The 19,170-nt window shown below is 43.9% G+C and overlaps 1 protein-coding gene across 3 annotated transcripts in view; it reads right to left on the bottom strand.

The window, feature by feature from the left end:
- The window catches only part of SLC35F4 (solute carrier family 35 member F4), a 103,212-nt gene that overhangs the window by 5,096 nt on the left and 78,946 nt on the right, over positions 1-19,170 (bottom strand). The window contains exons 1-3 of one of the 3 annotated variants that reach the window (XM_052694762.1): positions 16,236-16,417; positions 11,957-12,254; positions 4,949-5,168 (exon numbers count right to left, since the gene is read on the bottom strand). In XM_052694762.1, the coding sequence (XP_052550722.1) occupies positions 4,949-5,168; positions 11,957-12,254; positions 16,236-16,359 (642 nt within the window). In that variant the 5' untranslated portion in view covers positions 16,360-16,417. Of the gene's footprint in view, positions 1-4,948; positions 5,169-11,956; positions 12,255-16,235; positions 16,418-19,170 lie in introns of those variants that run through there. The other 2 variants (XM_052694761.1, XM_052694763.1) reach the window with 2 other exon arrangements.

Here is a 19,170-nt window from a genome sequence, read left to right as displayed (position 1 = left end):
GTACTAGAGCTTGGCACAGCCAGAAGATGCACAAATGCAGATCCCTAATGTTGGCTGTTACAGTGTCATCAGCAGTTTGTAAGGCTCAGATGCTTTTCTCTTATCAGCTACCCATTAAATCGCACAGTGAGGAGGACAAGGAGGGCCCTCTCCATCCATACAAACTAAAACAAATATAGTTATGCTCAACAGCTGCAGTCAGCTGCTGCTTTCATAGAATCACAGAATCATAGAATGGCCAGGGTTGGAAGGGACCTCAGGGATCATCAACCTCCAACCATCCCACCACAGGCAGGGCCACCAACCTCCACATTTAATACCAGACCAGGCTGCCCAGGGCCCCATCCAACCTGGCCTTGAACACCTCCAGGGATGGGGCATCCACAGCCTCCTCGTCACTGGGACAACCCCAAACCAACACCAAAAAGAGATGGGCACTGGGTTAGGAGTTCTTTCTGGAAAACCTCACTCAGCTGCACATAAGAAATGTTTACCACCAGATGAACTTGAGTTTCACGTGCTTCACACACGCACGGCCAAAGATTTCTCCATAAAACCACCTGCCCTACTGCAGAGCAGTCTGACTTTCAGATCTCACAAAGGTTCGTCAAGAGTTCTAGAAACCAACTGATACTTGTACTGAGCAGATGTGAGGCAATAAACACAAAACCCTCATAAAAACAACTTCAACAGCACCACTCAGAAGAGCAAACCATGTCTCAGGGGACACACAAGGTGAGGACACGTGTAAATGTGTCCATGTATGGGAGATTACTGAGAATCAATAATCAACTCCCACAGTGAAGCCAAATCTCTGAGACCGCAGCTAAAATGTTAGCACTCCTAAATCCCAATGGCTGGAAGGGACCTTTTTAAAGCCCATTGAGTCCCACTCCCTGTCATGGGCAGAGACACCTCCCACCAGCTCAGGCTGCCCAGAGCCCCATCCAGGCTGGCCTTGGGCACTTCCAGGGATGGGGCACCCACAGTTTCTCCATGCCAGCATCTCATCACCTAATAGAGAAGAATTTCTTTCTGATATTTAATCTAAATCTTCCCTCTATTAGTTTAAAGTCGTTACTCCTTCTTCTGTCACTGCATTCACTGACAAATTATGTAATATTTGTCTAATACTGCTATTCCTCCTTATGGTTTATCCTAGCATACCAATACCACAGCACCCAGCCTTGAAGCAGTGCAGAATCATACTCAGTGCTTCTCTGAAATCAGAATGACATGTCCTGTGATTCTGCAGGGCTCCCCTTGCCCTGCTTACTGCACATCTGGTTTCATCTTGGACTGCATCACACATCCTACCTCACGCATAAATTCAGATTCATGCAATAAAGATGCAGCATTTCAGCTGTCAGCTGAATCCTTCAGCCACAGTATCCCAGGCAGTATCTCCCACAAGACAAAACAGGGGAATCTGATGCAGTTATCCTCTTCTTCGGATGGAAAGAATCAAGATTAAACCAACACTCTGACCCAGTAAGTGAAGCCTTTCGTGGTTCTGGTGACCAGTAGATCCATCATCCCCACAGAAAGGAACTTCCTTGTTGGGAAAATCATCTTCCCAGCCTGACTACATCCAATTCTGAGAGGCAGTTTCCTAATCTAATCAACAATTTAGAAAGCCAAGCACCTTCTCCCCTGAAACAACCACAGCAATGGACAGACATGGGGCATCATCTCGTAATACTTCAGAAACATATGACCTGATACGGGAAAACAGAGAGAACATTATTTCAACTTCATGTACAAAGCCCTTCCTGCAAATCACACACCACTGCATTAGCACAGCTGACCTTGTGTGTTTGCTTTAGAAACCTGAGCACACATCCTGCAGACAAGCAGCAGCAAGGCCACGGCCAGGCAAGGCTGACAGCTGACAGCTCGTTAAACAAGGCTTTTAATTAATGGAAGAGCGGAATAACTTTCTATCAGATCTTTATGGATAAGGAATGAAATAAGCTTGCCTTTTTCTTTTTTCCTGGAAGACAGCTAGGCCAACTAAGAGTTAGGAACAATTGCTTTTCTGTGTGCAGCAGATGGCAAAATGGGGTGCTGCAGTAAGGAAATCTGTGTTTGCACTCTAGCCAATCTTTTTTGGGTGGGGGAAAAATGCCCCCACAGCACTCTGCACTTACCCAATAAGCATCACTTCAGCTGCCAACTTCACAGAAGAAACACAACCATGGGCTCAAACTTGGGAATGTTTAACATGTGGCTACATCTAAGCATCACAAACCCACAGAACTCTCCAAAGATGAGAAGTCATTCACACATCTGTGCTTGCTCTGAGCCACAGCTGCCCAGCCCTCCACAAATCCCTGTATAACATGGACACAGGGTGCATCTTATTAATCTGCAAGGCATTCATAAGTGTCCAAGCAAACCAGGTTATGGCGTAGTAGGGTCTGTGTGATGTTCCTTGTGCAGATACTCACTGTGGCTAAGGGTCTGCCTCCACTGAAACTCTGAATCCTTGCTCTTAAGTAAATAGATACACATTATTGCTGTGTATATCAGTTTCATATAAATATTCTTTCTCTAGTGTGTGTTTTATCATAGAATCATAGAATGGCCTGGGTTGCAAAGGAGCACAATGCTCATCCAGTTCCAACCCCCTGCTGTGTGCAGGTCGCCAACCAGCAGACCATGCTGCCCAGAGCCACATCCAGCCTGGCCTTGAATGCCTGCAGGGATGGGACATCCACAGCCTCCTTGGGTAATCTGTTCCATGCGTCATCACCCTCTGTATGATAAATTTCTTCCTAATATCTAACTTAAACCTCGCCTCAGTTTTACTCTCTCTGGTTACCCCAAGCTCCTTCAGCATCACTGCAAAGCACACACTGCAAGTAACTCAAATGCCAGAGCACGATGTGCAGCCTTCCTGCAGCTATTTGATGCTTCCCCACCCAAATCTATGCCACACCGTATGGGCAGCCATCACACCATGCCTGTCCTTATGCAGCCCACCTGAAATCCTGCCTGCAGCTGCATTCCACCCCGATGCACTGCAGATATGCCCCACAGCTCCCAGGCTCTGACAGAACAAGTAGCTGAGCTCTGAAATGCTGTCTGGGCTCTAGGCTGCTGTGTGCTTCTACATGGGGTATGCAATTACCCTTTTTATTTCCATCCCCTTCAAGTCCAAATAGCCAAATCATGCCTGCTGTCTGAGATGCATTCATAATACCAAAGGCTGAGTCCACGCTGCTTTGCTGTGTTTTAGTTCTCATACACTCTCCTGCGTGGTTATTAACATCATTAAGTGTTACTCTGGCAGGAGGGCTGCTGGAAAACGCTGCTAATTACCCTTCCAGCACAGTGCATGCAGAATCTGCCACTTAGCAGCAAAAGCAGCTTCTTTCATGTGCAGGATTTGCTGTTGGCTTCCTCTGCCAGCTCTTTCTTGTACAAACCTCATGGTGTTTACAGCATTAATACTAATGCATATTTATAAAGACTTTGTATCAGTGAAAAACAGCTAATAACTGAGAATAGCTTTAGTATTTTTTACCTGCTTTCTTTAAGAAAGTGGGCTATATAAATGCAGTAATTGTGTTTGCTCTTCTAGAAAGAGGTTGCTTTTAGGGAAAAAAAAAAATAGCTTAGAGAGTCCCAAATTTCCTATTTTTTTTCCCAGCTGGGCTCAGTATCACCTTACACAAGTGAGGAATAACAGCAAGAAGCTGAGATGATCAAGGGACTGAGGGGGGAAAACAGCCTCAGAAGTCACCGCTCCTGTTAATTGCTGTGCAGGAGAACTGAGGATTTCAAACCCTGCTTCTTTGAGCCAGCCATCAGCGTGATGGGGGGGTATGGCACGCTCAGATATCTGAGTTTTTACATTTTTAATTATATATGAAATAGATATACAGATGTCTGGCTTTAGCACTGCAAGGTGAGGTGTCCATGCCTTTACCTTCATGGCACGGACCCTTTGCTGAACTCATCCAGCAACAATCCCTACCCAAAGGAGATGTTCTCATGGGACAACATATGGCTGACAATGCTCCATGTCATTACAGGCTGCCAAGCCAGTCCTGTCCCTCCAGGAAACCCCAGAACTGTTTTACTTTACACTTTTTCTGTCCCCAGAACCCAAGCACAGTGATTGGGCAATGTGCTGCTGTCTGCTCCAAATGCCTGTGCATTAGGGTGCCTTCCCCTTTCACTTCTGAACCAATTCTATCACGCTGCTAATTAAAAGCAAGCCCTTGTCTTCATCACTTTTTTATTAAAGCGGCCCACTTGGATAAGCATCCTGATCCTTCAAGCTTTCCATGGAACTTCTACTCTATTGACCCTCCTGATCACAGAACTTCCATTCTATTGACCTTCCTGATCACAGAACTTCCATTCTATTGACTCTCCTGGTCCCAGGCACCAGCCTGGCCCCACACAGTCACTGGTGGGGCTCAAGGTCCAGAAGGATCACACCCACTGACACCATGAGGTCTTGGACCACCACTTCAATGGGAGAATCTGCACAAGTAGAAGCAGGGAAGACTTGGCTGCTCCTTAGCCAAGCAACAGAACACAACCATGCAAACTGCTGCATATCAGGAGATCTCAGATGTGGTAGTGGTTTATGCATGTGTACGTGTGGAATAAGTATATATGTTACATATTGAATACAGCTGCCTGCTCAAACAAGGAATAAAATTGCTTTGGTTAGAACCTAAGCATTTATCAGAAGGTTTAAAATAAAATTAACTGACTGTACTTAGCCCCATAACCCAACTGAGTCTGACACCTCTGACTGATTTCAGTCTCACATCTGGACCACAAAGCTCAATGAGAATGGTTTCATGGTACATGCATACCATAACATGGTGTACACATACCATAATGCAGCAGGACTATGGTAGTGCAATAGCTTATGGTTTGAGGTAAGGGTGAAAATAAGAGAGGTGAAAATCAAGCATGTCATTACCCTTGCTCCCATGAACCTGTCTTTCAGCACAATCCAAGAAAGCAAGAAGACAAAAGCTTTGTTACAACAGAACAGAGCAGAGACGTCTGTGGCTGTCAGCTTCTTTAAAGCCAGTAAATACAAGTAGTTAGTCAAAGTCCACAGAATAGAAAAGGGAGCAGTCCTTTTAAGAAAGAGTTTCAGCGTCAGACCATCTTCACCAAAAATCCGACTGCATTCCCTAAGAAAAGAAAAGAGAGTTTAAAGCTCAGCTAGGGTTCTGCTTAGCATTCACTCCAGCACGGCAAACATTCATTAGACTTTTATCACACTCAATTAAGTGCTTTTCTTAACTACTCTGCACGCCCGTAAGAAAGTGTTGTTTAATTCACAGAGAGAAAATAACCAATATTTTTCTCAAAACAGCAGTTTCACAAATAGAAAAGAAGTAGCTTACCTGGAATAATCACAGTCTATGCACCAATAATCCCAGAGGTGCACACGTAAATGAAGGTCATCTATAAAACACTGACAGCTCTCAGCTTCTGCCTTCAAGGCCATGAAAAGGGTGATTACAACTGCAGTCTTTCTCTGTAGCTTGACAACTGTCCTCTTGCTTTGCTCTGATACCTCTTTTTATTTCTATTGGAATATATTCTAGTGTATGGCCAAGAGAGCTTTAGGGACTGCCTGAAAGATACCCACTGGCACGTGAAGCTGAGCCGATGAAACAAGAGAAGAGTAAAGGGCAGGGTATATAACAGGTGTATTTTACAACAGAGTGAAAAGTGTGAATGCAACACGAAACCAAAACGCCAATGGAGCAAACCAAGGTGCCACCAAACTGCAACACATCATTATGACAACACTAAGGGACTATGACCAAAATTCACCCAGGTCTTGGGTCCCCAGAGCTTTCATAGCTTTGGACAATTCCTAAAATACCAATTACCTGGAATAGCTAGAAACTTCAAAGAGTGCATTGAAAAATACATCAAGTAAAAACTTAGGTTTTCTGTACTTTATTGGGGTGTGGTAGTGGGAATAATAATCTTGGCTTAATTTCCATTTAAAGAGTTGTGTTGGGGTCTCCTTGCCCACTGCTATTAACTCTGGGGAAATCTGCTGTTAAAAAGGTTTCTTGTTTTTTACTATTGTGAATAGAAATCACCATTCTTCATTAGAAGAAAGGAGAGTAATTACATCTATGTAATATATAGGATAACCTATGCTTTATTTCATAGCTATCAATTCCCTCTGCTACTAAGATGAGCTGGGGTACAAAGCAGTCATTTTTGGCAATAACACCAAAACTGGGATGTGCACCGAGCTGATGATGCTCAGGCTGGCAGATCTGCCAATCCTCTTCTTCAGTCTGGATGAGCTGAATGCTCTCAGAAGTCAGCCTGTTTCTATGGAACACTACACATGGAAAGAGAACAGCTCGTGTTGTGTATCACTTATCTCTTGCCTTTGTACCTCATTTATCTGAGGTAAACTGAGGCAAACAAATAAATGTTTCAGTTTGAATGCAGGCTGTTGTACCACTGCTTTCAACAGGAGTTAAAAGTGATGAATTTCCATGTCTGGAAACGGCCCTGCTGGCAGCAGAAACTTGACTACTTGTTGGCCTGCAGATACAGCAGCTGACACTTAAGAGATGTTTTTCTCCCTGTGAGACACAGTGGATGCAGAGACGATGCTAAGCTCAGACTGTGTCTCAGTTCAGACAGGTGTTGCTGACCTGGATGCACCAAACCTGTGTTAGCATTACGAGATGCCAGAGCTGGTATGCCCTGTCTTGTCAAAAACAGATCTGAACTGTGAACTATAGACCTGCATGGATCCTGATGTTCAAACCAGTGGGAATTCTGCTGTCCACTGAGGTGCACAATTGGATTGTTACATGATTCTAAATCCAACCTGTCTCAGATGCTGTCAGAATCTGTCTTAGAGGGAACAAGCTTGTGCTATATTAAAATGAGAGATTGGTGCTTGGGCTGCTCAAAATAATGCAGGGCACGATTAACTATCCCAGTGCTATGCCAACAGCATACAAACAGCAAAATCATCCAAGTGCATCACCGTGTCTGCAAGGCAGCAGGAAAAACTCTTCAAATGTGCCATGGAAAATCATGTCCCCATCACCTCTGTGCCCGGCAAGGCAAGGCACTGAGAGCAGGCAGGTAAAATGGAGCAGCAGCACAGCTGGAGAACAGCTGGACCTGAGAGATGCAGGAGACATTGGAAATACACTCAGCATTTTTGCCCATCTATCCACAAGGAGGGGAGGGGGTTTCTGAAGCCAAAAAGGGGAAATGCCAGAATCACAGAATGGTTTGGTTTGGAAGGGACCTTAAAGATGATTCAGTTCCAGCCCCTTGCTATAGGCAGGGATACCTCCCTCTAGAGCAGGTAGCTCACAGCCCCATCCTGCCTGGCCTTGAAAAAAGAATGGATCAGGCTTTGTTGTCCTATAGATCTACAGGATGTTTGCACCCAGACGAACACAGAGCAGAGTCAGGTCCAAAGTGCCCCAGCTAGGAGTTCATGGAAGGAAGAAGCCTCAGAAAGATTTCTGTTGTTCTGGGATGGGCTCTATGGGCTGCCCAAAGTCTGGGAGGGACCACCAAAGACATCACTTACCTCTGAGTTCCCAGAAACAGTGGGAGGGATTGCAGACAGGTTCACAACTAGCAAAAGAAATCTGAAAATTCAGCTTCACGTGCCCCAGGCAATGGACTGCTTAAGTACATGGAAGAGCTCTCATCACACACAAGAGGAAACAAGGACCAGGCAAAACAGAGGCCAGTGCTTCATCGTCTCTCAGTTAAAAAAAGAAAAGAAGAAGAAAAAAAATGTGACAGGGCTGTGCTGAGCAAGAGAGAGACCTGCTGAATTCACTTCTGTGCCTAGGAGAACTCTGTGTTCCTGGTGAATAATGCTCAGTGAGTGAGGAGCTAGGAAAAATGCCTTCTCTTTCCAGCCATATCTAGAGTAATTGCCTCGGGCTCTGTGAGGGCTGGTTGCTCTGTGGTTAACTCAGCCTCTTTGGCATGCAACTAAAATTAAACCTACAGAAGCAATCTGGACATGACAGTTTTAAAACCCTGTGCTCAGGGGAGAGGATCCGTGGATCCACTCCGATACAGATATCTGTAGGCTGTTGACTTGCAGACAGAGACGTATCTAAGGGCAGCTGACCCTGAAACTATGATATAAACTATTTCCAAATGCACAAGAAATCTATTTAAAACCTGCCCTCTAACACAGCTCTTTTTATTTGCAGGTAGCCCTCAGCTCTGGGCAGTGTTCCACACTCTCAGGAACTGCAGCACCTCAGGCAGTCGTGGAGCTTTACTTCTGGGTCGCACTACACAGACTGCATCCCTCTCAGTTATTTGGATGCCAGAATTCTGATTCCCTGCAGAAGAATAGGTTTGCTCACCCTTGACAGGCAGCAGCTGCTGGAGCATAATTCAGCAGCTGGTTTTAAACCAGCTTACAGAGAACAGCTAACAGACACTACCTGGAGCAACATGAATATGAGGACTAGTGCTCACATCTTGTTGTCCTTTTTGCTACACAACCAACTCTTCACAACACGTTCATCTTTCCTTAGGCACACCTACCAACACTGTTCCTACCCTGTGCCCTAAGGTTGCAGAGCACCTGCTGCTGTAGCATGGGAGTATTCTGGCAGAAAGCTGCTGAACACAACATTGCAAGCTCCTTGAGGAGACAAGACAGCAGACAGGGAGGCAAAATTTTTTGACATTGGAAATACAGAATTATAGAACAGTTTGAGTTGGAAAGGACCCTTAAAGGCTATCTGGTCTGACTCCCTGCATTGGACAGGGACACCCACAGCTCCACCAGATGCTCAGAGCCCATCCCCTGACCTTGGCTGTCTGCAGGGATGGAGCATCCCCCCACTTCTCTGGCAATAACTGTGCCAGTGCCTCACCACTCTTATCATAAAAAGCTTTTTTTCTTATACCCAGTCTAATTCTCTCCTCTTTTAGTTAGAAATCATTTTTCCTCATCCTACCACAACACACCCTGCTAAAGAGTCTGACAGGTTAGTAGTTCCCTTGCACCTAACCCAAGCAATAAGTCTAACAGGATCCTAGGCCACATCTGCTATCAGCAGGGTTGGATTTCCTTTTGCAGAGCTTACCAAGCTTTGGAACACTTTGTTCATGGCTATTGCAAGGACTCTCATATTTCAAGGTCTTTATCATGAGGAACTGTTGTCTGCAGTACCAGGAAGGTACAAAGAGCTGTGCCTTCCACTTCGAGACAACTGAGATACTTTACTGAAATCCAGTGGGGAGGTAATAACTGCGAGTTAGTTTCTGAGACCACAAAATTTAATCTCTAAGGTAAAGTGTGAAAGGTAAGAAATACACAATTGACAGTCTTAAGAAAGCCAAAGTAAAGTTGAAGACTGAGACTTTTATCCTTCCAGGTGGAATTTAATTTTTTTTAAGAGATAAAAAGCAACAGTGGCTCTACACAGCTTTACCAGCCTGGGGCAGCTCTCTGCCAGTCACTGGCATCATCATTGGTCTCTGCCAAGATATCATCAACACTGTTTGTTCTGATCCACTGGGACTGTCTGTGGGACAGAATGTCATTTGTCTTCAAAGCCTGTAGTGAGGGACTACATCCTCCAGAAATACAACCTCCTCTGGATCTGAGGCATGCCTGGCACCGTTATACAACAGGCTTTACTGAACAAGAATTACTCCACAGAAATAAAAACATCAAATGAAGCAATAAGAAACCTTAGAAAATGCAATTTGAAAAAAATAATAACAAGGACCATATCAAAAACACAAAACAAACTGTTAACCAAGCAGTTGACCAGCCTGGAAATTAACCCTGCTGTGAGAAAGAGGCTGGATTACACGACCTCCAAAGATCCCTTCTAAATTTCTATAACTCTGAATTTAAAAACTCCAGATGATGTTTTTCAATTCTTTAAGTCATCAGAAAACCAAGCACTCATCCTGGAGAGAGTGCCACAGCCAAATCCCAGCACAAAGAGCTTGTCCAGCTGTAATGCAGCACAGACCAAGCAGGCTGGTGCCCATGACAGTCAGTACTTGCCAGCAGTCACTTCTCCCTGGGATCTGAATTCTCAATACATCTGGACTAGGAAATGCTCTGGAACGTGCCCTTCCATCAGCTCTAGCACCAGAGTCCTCCTTGCACACTTCACAAACGCAGCTTCACATCCACGTGCAGAAGATCCTCTGGGCAGGTACACATGTCCTCAGACCTGGCTGAACTTCATCAGCAGCTGGGGAAATGTACCTACTGTTAAAGCATGCTCTTATTACTCACTGCCACAAATGTTTTGCTCAAAACTTGGCTCTGGGGGATGCCAATCAACCAAATGCAGATGCTCTATCTGTGGGGATATTTAGTCTCACCTTCTCCCTTATTTGCACTGCATTTGTTGTTACTTCACCCCATACCCAGAAGCCAAGCTGACGCTGTTAATGTTCTCACCAATATCCAGAAAGAATCTGAATGAAGGCATCGTTAACATACAAAAGCACTGGGTTTTCAGAGAAGCACTTAATTAAGTGCAACCATTCAATTTCAGTCACGCTGATTTGACAGAAATGATAAATGTAGGGCCAAATTATATCTCAGATCTTGGAAAAAGCAGCCAAGGGAAAACTCTGGCCCTGCTACACTCCAGCCCTGATGGTCACAAATTGAATTCCTTATGTTCTTGGTGACAGCTGTGCTGAGCCCTCCATCAGAGGGAACAAGGTATGGGCCACACATTGTAGATATCTGGCAGAACAGATCACTCTGCTGCAGTCAGTAGTACTGTATTCAAAGCAGCTCTACAGTGGAGTAACAGAATAAAGTCCCACCTCAAAACTACCCTGTGAATACTCTCCCTTCACAGACAAGGTCTGTTATATTGTGACAAGCTGAATTTACCTCCATCCTTTAGAACAGCTTCTACTTCACTGTTGGATGAGTAGAATAATGGAAGTGGAGGAGGAATAGTCAAATTAATTGCCCCAGGAAGAAGCAGCAATTCCAAGCCCTAAGATATGGCTTTAAGTACCAGCCAGGGTGGAACTGAGCCAGTCTGGTCCTTCCGCAGTCTTGATGGTTGGACTGGATGACTTCTTTGGGTCCCTCCTCCAATCTTGAACTCCTGTGCTTTCAGACTGGCTACTAAAAAGGAATGGGAATTTCTACATCTGCACTGATGCAGACTAATACTGTAGCAAACACTATGTATTCCTGCAGCCTTTGCACTTGAGGCTGGGAGCTCGAGTGCAACTCGCAGCCACGTTGCATATGGAAAGCCTAGAGTCAGAGTTGTTCTCCCTAGGCTCTTGCAAGAGAGAGGGACAGTTATTTCCATTCAGAGCTTTACAGAAGGGCAAAACCTTCTGTAAACAGCCTCTCCCCAGCACGACAGCCACTCAGCTACGCCAACTTGCTCCTCAGAGTTACAGGCAGAGGAGAGCCAAGAGCCCACCCTATGCAAAAGAGCAGAGAAAGCTCCAGAGGTGTTCATCCTCCTGGCTGTGATCCAGCAGGAGGGGGAGGAAAAGACAATTTTCAAGCTGCAAACCAGCATAGGGAGCAAGCCATCTCCTTACCTTGAAACATCTTTTATTCTCTACAGCTATGAGTCGTTTTGATTGCATCTTACACTAGCATTCTGTCAGGAGAGATTAACCGTCAGTGGAAAACTGATCCAGGCAAGAACACAAATTATAGAGATTTTAGATAACAGCAAGATTATAAGCAAATAATTGACCTTTTCAACTCAGTGGAAAAAAAACTCTCTAACGATCAATTATCCATTTATTCAAGCATATGTCACTCATCTGCTAGCCTTTTAAAAATCATTTTTGAACGTGATTTTCTGCAGCACGACCTTCGTTCTGTCTTCTGACACCCTGGGTCAAACTGAGAAGTGCAGTGATTTCAGTCCTCAGAGATCAGGCTGCTTAAAAGTGATATTGCCACGATAAAGCCTACCTGAATTTTTTGATTGGAGACTGCTTCTCTTGTGCAGTTGCAAGGTGCCCAGAATAATAAATGGGAAATACCATAATGTTCCAGTTTGTTGAGAACCAAGTCATGAAAAAAGGACAGTCAAATGTCTCATAGGTGATTTTGACAAACTGCGTTGTCCCAACCCAGGAGGAAGAGACGGACAAAATGATCAGAAATCTCCAAATGAGCTTAAGAAACGTGGATGTGCAAGACTGGCACCGTGTCTGTCCCTCAGCTTCTTGGCTGCTGCTCTCCGTGTGCGTTTGTGTTCCTTCTTCTCCTGGATAAAAATAATACAGGAAAAAAAAAGAAGAGTTGCACACATCATTAATGCATTCTAAACAATTCTTTGCAAAATCTCGCTTCGTGATCCAGCCACAAACCACGCCGTGCCTTTTCTCATTTAATTCCCACATGTCCCACAAACACCAAAATCCTGCTCAGAAATACTTCAACAATACTATCTTCAAGAGAATAGGAACAAAAGATAAACACAATAGAGGCCGGAGGTAACAGCATCATGGTTAAGCTGTCTGCTTTATCAGCCCTCTTCCCTTCTGTCAGCCAAACTTCCAGAACACAGCTACATCTCTTGGAACCAGCTACATTATAAAGTCAATGACTCTGCATGTTTGCAGCATAAAAGCTATCCGACCCTATACATCTGGAGCCAGAAAATGGCTCTTATTATTGAATATTTTAACTCAAAAATCACTGTTTTATTTGAAACGTGAGGAATAAACAGTCTGGTGGTTTGATGTTTCAAGGCAGAGACAGGGATTATTTCAGTCAAGTTTCTGTATTTACACTTTTGAAGTTAAAAAAGGAAACTGAACAAAACTGAAGCTTGGCATGCCTGAAAATAAACCTCTAAAGATAAGCAAGAGGGAATCAAAAAGTTGCCATGTTTCATTTTCGTACAGTACTTTTCAGACCTAATTTATAAATCACTGGAACCAGCACTGCGGAGCACCAAATCCCACTGACTGATGACTGGCTCTCCAGACTTACTGATGCAGCCCATGAACCCAATTGTGATTGCACAGATCCCAGCTGAAAACAACGGATCCGACTGCAGCAGCAGCTCTCTGCCTTCATTTATGCCCATGAGCTCACGCAGCACCAATGAGCTCTGATATTTACCACGTTAGAACATACCACGTAGTTTGACACAAGGAACAGGAGTTCCTTCTGAAAACCATGACCTGCAGCTATTCTCCACTGTTAGTAGCTGCATCAATGCACTGTGATATAGTGTAAGAAACTACAAAGCTGCTGATGCTAAGGGGAATTACAGATGTGAGAGCACCCACACGTTTTTCTATGTTCAACCTAAACTCTCCTTCTTTAAAGGAGAGTTCTTCTTTAAACCTAAACTTTCCTTCTTTACTACTGTTTCTGCTACAGCCACAAGGAAATGTAAAAGTGAGGTTTTGAGTTATTAAATTAGACTGACATTCTAAAACTGACTCATCATAACAGAGAGAGTAAAATTTGCAGTCAAGAATTTACGTAGCTGGGACATGAAGCTTTTTGTAATTGTGCGGTGCATTTTTTCCCCTTAAAAATAACAAGTATTTAGCTGCTCCACTGTTTAGTGATGAATCAAGAACTTAAATAAAATTACAGGCTGATTTAAAACATATAGATGATAATCAGACAGAACTCTGAATAGAAAAGCACCATCATAGCATTATCTTCAGCTACTGAGAGAATACAGATCTTTTGATAGCACTAATAATGACTGTTATCTTCTATTAAAAAGTAAATTACAGTTTATTTGCAAGTTAAAATGGTTTAGAAAGAATATATCTCATAACATCCTCTTAGGGGTTTTCCTGCTAAGCAAAACTACCATGCAATTAGTCCTTCTTCAGCTAGCAGTGAAAGCAATCACACAGTGATGGAACACTAAAGCACCTTTACCTACACATTACATTTTCCAATTACCAAATAACACTGTAATTGCTGTTACAATGCATGACACTATCATTAGCATTTGACTTGGTTGTTACAGCACCAAATGTTGGGGAAAGGCACAGAAATACACACTTTTTACATATCCTAGCTTGATTTAAAAGACCTGTGTGAGATTTAGCCTAATTAAACATACAGTAGGGAGGTTTTGTAAGTGCTTAATTGACAGGATTCACCCCAGTAATGTAGTTAGCAATTGCTTTTCGGGCTAAAAATGTTGTCTAGGCTCCCTCTACACTAGGTGAGAATGGACAGGCATGTTGAGAAAATGGCTGATCTCATCCTCATGTACCAAAGGGAGATGGGATGTACGACCCACTGGAGGCCCTTATCTTGCCTTAGACTACATGCCTACATGTAAAGTGAAATCTCCAACCAAAGTGGCACAGTAGCTTGACAATTGCTTTTGAAATCCACGAGATGCTTATACTGAAAACTTGGTCAAAGATGCACAAGGCAGAGATAAGAAATATCTTTAAAAGAATCACAGGGCTTGAACTCAAAGAGGGTAGGGACATATGGAAAGCAGACACACAATTCACACTAAAAAGGTTGGAGAACTTCCAAGTGATGAAGTTGGGTCTGAACTGAGCTGGAAAGTAGAATTTGAGTCCAGATACTGAATGCTGTGCTGAGAAGAAAATAAATTCATGAGCCAAAGTGGGGGCAGATAGCATTTTACAATTAGAAAGGTCATAGAAATCCTTGGTGACTTACTTCAGTTTGAAGCTAACCAACTGACTTAACCTGTCAAGAGCATGGAAGCAATCTGAGAACTCAGAAAGGATGAAAAGAGAGGGACAGAATGCAGGTGACACATGCAGATGACTCTGGCCAATGGCAAACTGTGCTGAAAGTCAATGACCAGTAATATCCTCGCATGCTCCTTTTGTCTGTCAGTAATGTAACTTATGTATTTGATCTCTCTGTAACAAGAGGAACAATCTTTTCCTCTTGTTTTCAAAAGAATGAGATAAATAAAATCAAAACCTACAGTTTTTCTTCCGAACTCTTAAGTATTTCATAACTACATCCTAGAAAATGATGTTCTTTATATTTGTTCACCTACCTGTCAGGTCACTCATACTTAGACCTCATCGATGAGGAAGATCTGGATAAAAAGGGGGCCAAATAAACATTTGGATGAATATGATGACACAGTATTACTCTTTTCTCAATCGAGCTACAGGTCCTTTCTTAACAAAAGATAGATTCTGATTTGGATGTACCCTTGTGCAAGTAAATATGGAGCTATTCATCCTAGTATCTGCAAAACAATGAGAACAGATGATTGGTTTTCTAGTATCTTGGGTAAGATCTTCATTGCAAGAAGCCACTCCTTGCTGCAGTCATCGCCTTTAATGTCTTTCTGAGGGTTTCCATCAAAAGAGTACTCCTGGAGTACAAGATTCCTCTGTTTTCCATCCAACTCAAGGCAGAAAATAGCTGACTCTTGCTGCCATCAGTGATGAAGTGACGAGATAAAGGTTCATCTCCCACAGTTCCAGTGTGCAAGGGAGATCCAACCTGCTCTTCCTCTCCTTTTTGCTCACAGTATCTACATATACTGTTTTCCAAGTACTCGGTACAGTTACACTATTTCAGTCATTTAACTGCTCTTTCCTCATCAGTACAATCCAGCACACTCAAAGGTCTCTGGCTGCATCCAGCAACTGCTCTCATACCACCCCCGTTGATGACAGATGGACACCATGGTGAAGAAGCCAGCGTTCTCCATACGTACAGGTTCATCTGAGCTAAACTTCTGCAAAAAGCGTGTGACACATTCCCAGTGGAAGCCCTGATGTGCAGCTGCTCGATGATCTGAACTGTGATGGTCTTTTCTAGACAGCCTTCCACTCGTCGCTCCTTCTGTTCATCTTCATCAGACTGTCCACCGTATGAGCTGAGATTGTCATTGCCTTTGAGAAGGTAAATGGCTGGTTTTAAGGGTCCTGGTCACTGGCCAGGCTGAAGCTGAGGAAACACAACCACTTCATAAGACTAACCGGCACGCTAATGTTAACCATCCTTCTGTGCCAACAGGATTTCTCAGATAACGCGTTCTATGTTCCTACTGAGGCCCAGCACTTCCTCTCCCATCCTTGCTTCCTTCTTGCCTAACCCCAGTCTGCACACAGGTACAGGAAGGACTTTCACAAGGCCATGCAGTTTGCAGCACCGAAACCCAACGTCAGCACTCTGCACCGTCTTTCCAAAAACCAGACAGGAGAGGCCTTTAGCAGGCATGCTGCGACACCGGCAGCGCGGCCGTTATGCCTACCTGATCTGCTCTGCCTCTCGACTCTGCTGTGCCGACAGATTCCCGAGGGACTTCGATTCTGCAGCTCAAGAATGGGAGCAGCAGAATCTTCAGCCACAGATAGAGGGGAGAGCTGCCTAGTCATGCCTCTGTGTCTGCTGGGGCAGTTGCCTCCTGGCTTGCATTGGATGACAGATGATCGTGAGGCACCTAAGAAGAAAGAGTTTGCATCAGTTTGGCTGTAAACTCCCTGCAGGAAAGCCGGGCTTTCAAACACTGTCAGCAAAATGCATACAAACGAGTCAGTGGGAGAAAGGAAGCACACTGCAAAAATCAAGGTTTCAGCTGTGGTCAGAATAAAGTAAATAAGTAAGTAAATACTTAACTCTCTCCCCCCTTCAGATAAATGCTGCTGTACGAAAACCAGTCTTTTCCCTGAAGAAATGAGAGCCTTATGCTGCAGCATACTCTCAGCCGTGCAGCTCCATCCACAGGGTCTGAACAGTCAAAGGAATCTGTACTCACGTGGGCCCCTCCTAAGCAGTGACACTGAATCAGGCAAAAGGAGAGGTCACCATTCCCCATAGGACAGAAAGAAGGGCTGAGGAACGACTGGAGTTGGTGCTGAGAGCCTCTCAAGGCAAGAGCTTCCCCTTCCATCCTTCAGAACCACTCTTGAGACTCTTGAATTGGATGAAGCCTTGCTCACTGATGGGTCGTTAGCATGCAGGCATTTGCTAACTTACAGAAGAGGTCAGTTTGAAGGCTTTAAGTGCACCGCGTCATAATCTCTACATCTTCATGCACGTTGCTTTCTCTTCTGTTGCAAGGTGCAACCACCCCCAAGACACTGCGTGTCAGAGGGAGACTTTACAAAGGCAGTGAACGAGCCCCAGGTGCCAGAAACACCGGCAACACCAGATGAGAAGTTTGCTGGTGAGAAGGATACAGCACTTTACAAGTAAGCGCTTGAAGGACTGGACTAAGAACCAGAAAGAAACAGAACAGAGCAGGGTGCTGGAATCTGGCCATCTGGCACATCCTCCCAAACTTACTAAAGGCGTCTGTTGAAGAGGTCAGCACGTGAGCAGCACATCAGTTTTTCTTCTGAGTCAGTAAGCCAAGATGACGGGCTGTTTTTGATAAGCGTGTGTGTTCATGGTCTGCTGAGATCACCCACCTCTTCTTTTGCAGCTGCAACTTCAGTTGGTGACCACTTCACCCAGCGTGACACAAGTCACACATACTCAGAGCAGCCACTGATTTTGCCATGATTTGGAGGCTTTAATACAACAAACACTTGCCTCATGCTGAAAAGCACAGAGAAACCGCCATAGAACTCATGTGTAAGATGCTAAATGTGCAACAAATGCAGCAACAACCTCCTGGAAGGCAACACTCTTCATTACAACATGAGCCACTTCAGTGCGCTTGGAGCAAATAACTCCACACCAGATAACAACATGGAAGCATTTCCTAAAGCATGGATTGTATTCAGAATAACAGAGGAATCAAGTCAACATTACTGCCAGAGGAGGCTGAGGTTCATATAACTACACATGAATTACAAGTTGTGTTTGATTCACCTGCTCTCACGACAAAGACCACAAAGGAGACATTTAGAACACAGTCTATAACAGTATAAACACTGAAGCTGACTTTGAAGGACCAACACCTATATTGTTTCTAGGCAATAGATTGTTTCTCCTCTTTTTTTCTTTTTTTTTTTGTGAGCATCAGAGCTTTTTAGAGCCTACAAGACATTTTCAAACCCTTAAAACGTTTTTCATCTTCATATATTTCCTTCTTAATGGAGAAAATATTGATCAAATAGCCACACAACTCTTCCCATGACCTTGTTCTGCTCATTTCACAAGTCTAAGCCTTGCTCTTCGCACTCGTCACCACCACTACCACCACATCACACCTTTATTCGACAGCTGAAAGTTACTTCCTATCTCTGCAAGGTTAAGACAAGCAGCACCTTCTGGCCTAAATATCCAGAAAGGCACTTCCAAATCTTCCAGTCCTTAGGGAAGTTTTATTTTCACTTGCTGAGTGCCTGTCCTCCACCACCAAAGCGCATCGACCCAAATCACTGCTCACTTTGATACACATCATTTAAAGAGATTTCATTACGTTAAAAGGCACATGCTACATCTCAATTCATGTAATTTAGAGCAAGCTCAAGATTCACGTTATACTCAGCAGAAGTCTACCAGATGATCCGCAGCCAAAATTTCAAGGATGCCTGTTTTTCTCGTATGCAAAAAGAGCTCAAGAGTTATTTATATCTGGTACAATAAAGAAACACCAATCTTTTCCTGTACATTGAGAAACTCAGCAGCTGAGACCAAAACTGCAATTCAGGAGATTGCATTTAATCGAAAGTCACTGCTTGATATAGTGAGATCTCCTTTTATATTTGAAAGCAATCAGATAGCACAGCAATTTATCAAAATTTCCTTGTTACAGCTGGAAAGCTTGGGCCATTGAATGCTACTGAATCTGACCATATTTTAAAGAGATTCTTTGACAGGGAAGGTGAAGAGAAATATGCTGGGCTAATTTCTCCAACCTCAGTATCAGCTGCAAGGACAACAAATCACCATTTACAAAGCACTCCAACAAAACCTTGCACGTGTGCTTCTAACCCATGTGTTAGAGCAAAGGAAAATGGAATGCTGTGTAATTAATTCCCATTCTTTGACTCACACAATAATTACTGGCGCTCAAGAAGGGATCCACTGAGACCCACCAAGCTTAGACAGAAATCAAGAGCAGCATTTCCCACTGAATTTGTGCACACGTGAATCCCACATGCCTATGGAGACCTTGGAGCCTCAGGAGGTGAGAGCATGACCTCCCAGAATGGACAACAGGAGGGTCCTACCATAACACGGCATGTGAAAATGAAGGAACAGCTAAAAAGCTCCCAAGATACACTTCCACCAGA

This window comes from Tympanuchus pallidicinctus, unplaced genomic scaffold (genome assembly GCF_026119805.1).
Source record: "Tympanuchus pallidicinctus isolate F22 unplaced genomic scaffold, pur_lepc_1.0 scaffold3, whole genome shotgun sequence".
NCBI classification, from domain to species: Eukaryota; Metazoa; Chordata; class Aves; order Galliformes; family Phasianidae; genus Tympanuchus; species Tympanuchus pallidicinctus.
This window is presented reverse-complemented; position numbering and strand designations above follow the sequence as displayed.